The sequence below is a fragment of the Egretta garzetta genome, unplaced genomic scaffold, assembly GCF_000687185.1.
Source record: "Egretta garzetta isolate BGI_Z169 unplaced genomic scaffold, ASM68718v1 scaffold27, whole genome shotgun sequence".
Taxonomy (NCBI): Eukaryota; Metazoa; Chordata; class Aves; order Pelecaniformes; family Ardeidae; genus Egretta; species Egretta garzetta.
This window is the reverse complement of record NW_009260400.1, coordinates 2,149,587-2,156,636: the sequence shown is the minus strand read 5'-3', so window position 1 is coordinate 2,156,636 and position 7,050 is coordinate 2,149,587. Positions and strand designations below refer to the sequence as shown.

The 7,050-nt window shown below is 59.3% G+C and overlaps 1 protein-coding gene across 3 annotated transcripts in view; it reads left to right on the top strand.

Moving 5' to 3' along the window:
* The first annotated feature begins 490 nt into the window (after positions 1–490).
* FHOD1 (formin homology 2 domain containing 1) overlaps positions 491–7,050 on the top strand; it is a 40,196-nt gene continuing 33,636 nt past the window's right edge. Inside the window, exons 1-3 of one of the 3 annotated variants that reach the window (XM_035898773.1) lie at positions 491–4,580; positions 5,443–5,549; positions 5,696–5,760. In XM_035898773.1, the coding sequence (XP_035754666.1) occupies positions 4,374–4,580; positions 5,443–5,549; positions 5,696–5,760 (379 nt within the window). In that variant the 5' untranslated portion in view covers positions 491–4,373. Of the gene's footprint in view, positions 4,581–5,054; positions 5,344–5,442; positions 5,550–5,695; positions 5,761–7,050 lie in introns of those variants that run through there. The other 2 variants (XM_009643273.2, XM_035898774.1) reach the window with 2 other exon arrangements.

Sequence of the window (7,050 nt, the reverse complement as noted above, 5' to 3'; positions counted from 1 at the left end):
CCACCCTCCCGCCCCTCCGGTCCGGCAGCAGCAGCTTTGCCGCCAGAGAGCAGCGCAGAAATTTCTGCTGAGCCATTTTCTCTGTCCAAGGCGAGCGAAGGGCCCGCGCCCCGCATGCACCCCTCGCTGTGCTGCAGGGAGGAGCAGGGGCCAGCCAGGAGGGTGGCAGGAGGCTGAAGCCATGCTCCGTGTCTTGCTTTCATGCCTGATCCAGGCTTGGAAAAGAGGGGCTGGGGAGCGGAGGAGACAGGGCACCCTCCCTCCTGGGTATCTTCTGTTGGCGTGGTGCTTTCAGGATGGAGATGAGCTTGTTTTCTTCCTTGTGACCACAGGACCCAGCAGAGCTTGGACGATGGCTGAGCATCTTGCAGGAGTGCAGGGACCCAGGCAGGCAGGGGAAGCATGCCCTGCCTGGAGCCAAACAGGAGAGCCGAGGGCAGCAGGAGGGGAAAATCAGCGCAGGGTGCTTGGCACCGAACTTGCTAGCAGGCCAGGGGAGAGGGGATCTCTGTGAGACATTTGCCTGCACCAAAACCCCTCCCTTTTATCCCCCTTTTAGTTTTTCTTGGAGCACAGCAGCAGCGTCTCACGTTGTCGCCGTCATGGGATTTTTAGGCAGTGACTAAACAGAGTTTGTTTGGGAACAAACAGCCTGGAGACATGACGAATGGAACAAACTCAAATTTCAGGCATGTGCTCTCCTCCCTGGGCAGGGGATAGCTGTAACGGGATTGCCAGCCCTGGGTGCTGCCGTGGTGGCACTCAGGGGCTAGATGCGGCGTTCCCAAGGGCAGGAGCATTAAAAGGAGCTCCTGTGCCCAGCAGGGGCATGTCAATCCTGGGATATCAGGCTCTGTTCTCTGCCTAAGCCAAACTCTGGGTGTTATTTTTCAGCAGTTTCCCTGCATCATCCCGTGAGCCTTGGTAAAATCACAGGCGAGCGGCTCTGGGCCCATAAGCCAGATTCCTGGTTTATATAGGTTATGTAGGTTATAAACCATGCTGCCTTTATCACACAGAGCTCTCTCATCCTGGCCTGACAAGCTGGGATGCTGGCTGGAGTTTGCACGAGCTGATGTCTTCATTGGGACCCTCCTGCAGTGGGTTTTACACCCTGCAGAGCAAGGTCGGTCTCCCGAACCACCCGGTTCAGTCCAAATTCGGAGCTGGCACCCCGGAGCCACGCAGACGTCGTTACCCTGGCACGACCAGCAGAAACCTCCCTTGGTGCCCTTTGTGCCAGGTAGCGCTCAGCTCCATTACTCGCTGCCCTAAAATTAGTAAATGAACAGTCAGATTTTTCCCAAGGAATTGGCTGTAAAAGAAATTCAGCTGGGGGTGCTCAGTGCCAGGCTTGTCCTGCTGGGCAGCATGCCTGGAGCTGCAAAGCATGGGGAGGAGGATGCAACAGCCGGGAAGGAGCTGGGCTGGGGGTCCCCACATCCTTGGAGGAGGACTGAACCACAGACACCCAGGCAATGAGCTGCCGTGGGGGACCAGCCGGGTCCAGGCCTCCCTGGGCACAGCAAAGCTGCTCCCTCAGCTGGCAACAGCCTGGAGATGATGAGCAGGAGGTTTCTCGTGCCGGCATTGCTGCCTTGAACAGCCTGTCCTGCCCCGTAACACCCTCCGTGCTTCCTCTCCCCAAGCCCGACCCGCCACTGATGACTTTTTCATGCTCTCCGGAAAGCATGTTTGTGCTTGGAAATACCTTCCCGCTTTGTTTGCCGCCGCTGCATTGTTCGGCTCCAGGCTGATACTATCTCTTCTCCTGCTTTACAGCATTTTTGTAGTACCCTTGGGTGATGCTCGCGCTGGGGCGGGGTTGGGGTTCTGAACCTCTGCAGGCAGCTTTTGGCAGGGCAGACTTTTTTTGTCTGTCCCTTCAGTCCCCAAAGGCCACTGCACTCCCTTGCCCCCGGCACTATCTCACCTCTGAATCAAGGGGTTTTTCCAAACAATTGCAAAACCCAGCATGCTGGAGCTTTGCTTTACCCTTCCTTCCCCAGAAACCTGGGGAAGAGCAAACAGCTCACTGGCCTTGGTGCCACAAACTCGCCCTTCCACTCACTGCAAGCTCTTGGGCTTGATAGAGGGGAGCCGCGGGGGCCACCTTGATGTATGCAGTGTGCAAGCCCCGTCCCACCAGTTCTGCTCGTCCTCTGTTTCCTTGCTTGGGGCGGGAGGGCTTCACCAAAGGTCTTTGCCCTTTTGCAGGCACAAAAGTGGTGAGATGGGGTCATCGGCAGGCTTTGAAACTGCCACCTGCTTCTTGCCAAAGGCTCAGAGCCAAGCGTGGGTCCTCAGCAGCCTCCGGCGCTCCCTGGCTCCCGGCACAGTCCTTGCGTGAACCCTGTGGCAGGCGTTCATGCCACGGCATTCATGCCACGGCTTTACCAGGACGCCAGCTGCTTGCCAGGACTGGGGTTTTCCCGCTGTTGGTGAGAAAGGAGGGATGTGTTAATGAGCAACGAGGAGGCTGGAGGAGCTTCGAGAGGGACATGCGTGAGTGAGTGTGCAGTTCTGGGCCGACTCTGGGTGACCTCCAGAGATCCCTCCTGGCCTGGGTATTTTTTTTATTCCCCCTCCCCCATGATAAGGCAATGGCAGGGCTCCCATCCACTTGCTGCCATCCATCAGGCAGGAGGCAGCGGCCGAGTGCCCTGGCAATAAACGCCCCTCTTAGCCCTGAAACCAAATCATGGTGGCTGCCTTCGTTTGTCAGCTGGGGTTGCTCCTGCAGCATAGCTCCATAAACCATCAATCCTCATGTATTTCGGGAGGGTGGGCAGAGGCTGGTGATGCTGGGCGTTTCTGACCTGCTGGTGCCTTGTGTTTAACTGCTGCCTCGAGCTCAAGCGCTGCCTCAGCCGGAGCAGATAATACATATTTCCGTAATTTCCCCCATAGCCTTCATAGAAGAGCCACAGTGCTGTTGGGAAATTGTGGTTACCGTGAAAAGAAAGTGTTAGAGAGGGGGGGAAAAGTGTTTCCTCTGCTGGCAGATAAAGAGGAGCTTCACTGCTGGGCCTTGGAGCATCCTCCTGCGTGGGGATGCCGTGATAGGGGTGAGCAGGAAGATGTGATGCCGTGGTGGGTGGAGATGTCTCTGTCATATCCCCGTGGTTGGGGAGGGGGGGAGTGTCCCACTCCAGGGAGAGCCGGTTTTCCCTGGGGACTCGCTTGCCTGGCATGTGTGTCCTTGCTGAGCTTTGAAGCCAGCCGGGTGTTGGCAGGATCAGGGTTTCCACCTTCCTCACGTCTCAGATTTGAGGCAACAGGTCAGATGGAGGACATCAGTGCTCTTGCGGGGTGGCCGGGTTGGCCGGGGCTCCCAGGGGCCGCGGGCTGGAGGTGTGAGCATGGGACGCTCTCTCCCTCCCCCAGATTTGCCCACAAGTCCCCATGACTCTCAAAGCCCAGCTCATTTTAATGGTTTTACAGGCAGGAGACGGATGGGAGCTGTCGGTACCCCATGACTGCAGCGTGCCGTCCCCAGCAGCACAGCCCCGAGGTCCTGGCTCAGATCCTGCATGGTTTAAAACCTCATCCGAGGGCGTGGGGGTAATCCCGGCCCTGGGGCAGTCAGTGCTCCCTGGTGCGGAAGTGCCCCCCCAGGATTTTTGGCAGGGCAGTGTGAGGCTGGGACAGCCCAGCTCCATCCCTGGGGGCTTCTGCTCACCAGGGGGGTTGCAGCCAAACCTGGGCCCAGCCCTCGGAGCATCCCTTGTGGGGAGCACTGCCAGGCTCGCATGGGAAACATGCAGGGTCGCGTCCCGGGGGACTTGGCCTCCCCCACCAGCTGGGAGATGTCACCGGCCCCGATAGGAGCTGGGTATGTTAACTCCGGCTTGCTGGGGCTCTGGCGGTCCAGAGAAGGCAAAGCTTTTGTGCTGGAGCTGTGAGTTGCTCTTTGCTGTCTTTGAGTGCCCTGGAGGATGCCCTGGCGGATACAGGGATGCCTGAGGGGATGTAGGGATGCCCAGGGGAGCCCTTCCACTTGTAGGAATTGAAGCTTTCCCCAGCAAGGAAACCCTGAGGGGGGTCAGCATTCGGGATACCCGCACCATGGAGGCAGAGCTGGCAGCCCAGGAGCGCTGGCCTGGTGCCAGCAGCCTGTGTTTGGTGCACATTGCCATGGCCAGCTGGCGTGGCCAGCAACCGCGGGAGGTGGAGCGGGATGCTAACAACATAACAACTGTGTCCAACCCAGCAGCAGTGCCCTGCCAAATTGCCCGCTATCCCAAGGTTTAGTCAGGATCATTAATTATTTTAATGTACTTGGCATCTTTTTCATTGCTCTCTGGTTTTAATGTCATGCTTGCGGTGAAGTCACATGCGTGAGCTCTTGCACGATCCTGTGACTCAAGGAAATGGGGCTTTCGTGGAAGGCAACCCCAGAGAGATGCAGGAGCCATACCCAGTGTTGCTGTGGGTCGCCAGCCTGCCCAAGGGTGGCCAGGGCAGGGTTTCATATAAAGCCCAATGATAGGGTTTTATCCCTGGTCCTCAGCTCCCCAGGTGGTTATGCAGCACTGCTGTGCGGATTTGGGAAGGAGCATCAGTTCCTCAGTGGTGGGGTGAGTGGGGTGGGGGGGAGGACTACAAACGCTTTAGGAAGGGGACCCTGGGGTGGCAGAGGTGCTGGCAAGGCCAGGCAGGCACTGCCCTCCCTCTGCCTTCACTCATGTCTGGCTGCAAACTGCCCTGGCCCGTGGGGAGCTCGCCCAGGAGCCCTGCCTGGGTGCTTCTGGGTCCCAGGTGGCTCAGGGGCTTTGTAGGTGCCATGCCTAGAGCACCTCTGGGTGCTGTGCCCACTGGCTGGCATGCACTGTGGGTGCTGCACATGGACTTTTGGGGGAGATGCTCTCGCACCACCCTTGCCTCAGGCTGTGCTTTTCCCCATCTTTCTGAAAGATGCCACATGGCTGCAGGCTGAGTCAGAGGCTGTGTCAGCTGGGGGACGTCCCTGTGGGATTTGCCCTGTTTTGGGGTGTCCCTGGCTGGGCCGGGTGCCTTGGCAGCTCCCGCAGAGCCTAGTCCCTGCAGGCGGAGGCGATTCATCTGCCCAGGGAGGAGACGGATCCAGTCGCACCCCGGCTGACTAAGGGGAGCCCCAGGGCATGGATCAGCCTCTTGCCATGGCTCCCACCCAAGGAATTGCTAAGGAGCCCAGCGGCAGTGGCGGGGCCACCTCATTCTGCCTTTTCACAGCCTGGGGCTCCATGTTTCTCCCCAGGCTGCCACTGGGCTGGGGCTGAGGGTGCCAGGGCATCTCCCCACAGGGCCAGCGCTCGGGGACAGGGTGGGACCTGCCGCCTCGCTCCGGGATGCGGCTGCCTGGTGGGTTCGGTATGGGGAGGAGGGTGACCTGGGAATGCTGCACCCTCTGGGAGGGCTGTGGTGGGCATGGGGGCTCAGCCAGGCTGTCTGCACCCCCAGCTGGAGGACTGCACGCTGCAGGTCTCACCCTCCGGACACTACCTGGACCTCGACTTGTCCCTGCTGGAGCAGAAGGATGATCTGGAGGGTTTCTACGAGGAGGTCAGGTGAGGCACATGGGGTGCCCAAGCCCTGTGGGGATGGGATGTGGGGACCCCCACATGTGTGTGAGTGCCGGGGGCTGTGGACAGGGGGGCTGGGGCTGCAGTGGTCCTGCTGCAGGTGCTCATGCAGCATTTCCCCCCCACCCTAGGAAGGGGAGACGGCCAACTCTGATCCTGCGCACGCAGCTCTCTGTCCGAGTCCACGCCATCATTGGTGAGTTGGGGATGCTCCTTCCTCCAGGCTGGTGTGGGTCTGGCAGCTTGGCACCCCCCGGATGGTGGGAGTTTGGTCTCCATGGTGAGTTTTGGCCGGGCTTTTTGTGATGGAGAGAGGGAGCGATACAGCCCAGGACTGTTCCTGCCCCACAACCCTCCCAGAGGTGCAGAGGACATGGTCCCCATGAAGCTTGTGGGGGCCCGCTGGGTTAATCCACTCCATCCTCCATGATCGGGACTTCTACCTTTTCAGCTGCGAGCCCACCGCCTGCTGCAGATATCCTGGGTCGTTCAGGCGAGCTCTAAATATAGCTTTGCAGGATACGAACAAACAGCTCAAGCACGGCAGAAAGCGCTGCTGCGGCTTTGGGCAGCCCGCTCGGAGGTCCTGCGAAATATTCGGGAGCAGGGGGGAAGACAAGCGCTGAGCAGAGCAATGCCAGCCGGGCATCGGCTTCCTGAACGGCGTGGGAAGGGACGCAGCACGGAGCCCTCTCTCTGCAGGAAGGCTGGGGTCGGGGTCGTGCTTTTTGCTGGCGGTTCCCAGGCTTTGGCTGAGCCCTGGGCTGCTCTGCTTTCCCTCTGGGCTGCTCTGCTTTCCCTCTGGGCTGCTCTGACAAGCCAATAAGTGAGCAGAGGCGGCTGCTGGGACCCGGTGTTTTGCAGAGCCCCCATCGGCATGTCTGGAGGGCTCCTTGGACAGCTTGTTTATGGCTTGTCACAACTCTAAAGCTGACCCAAATAACTCAGGATACTCAGATAACTCAATTTTTGGATGCGGGAAGCACTGGCTCCTGATGCCTTTGGTCTCCACTAGTTTAAGCAGGGCTTTCTGGCTTCCCATTGCCCTGGACTGCTCCATGCTGGCTCCTGCCCACAGGCGCCATCCCCGTGAGCACGTAGGCTCCATCCAGCCTCCAGCCGGGTGACCGTCCTTTTGTCCCCTGAGCAGCTGGTGTCACGCTGCCGTCCTTCCTGTCCCCATCCTGTGGCTCTTCCCAAGCCATGGAGCTGCTGGGGTCTCCGGGACCGTGCCAGGGCTGTGCCCCAGGGAGGGACAGCTAAAAGTAGCTCTGCCTCCTGCCTGGGTTCCTGTTTCGGTTCTGCACAGGAAACCAGAGGGGATATATTTATATCATTGCTGGGCAGAGGAAAAAAAAAAAAGGAAAAAGCAAATAGGGAGGTGACAGGGCTGAAATAAGTAGTTGTGGAGCTGCAGCTGCTCCACCCTGTGGTGTCCGACAGCCAGGCAGTGCCGGCAACCTGGGGGGACCGCACACGGGTTGAG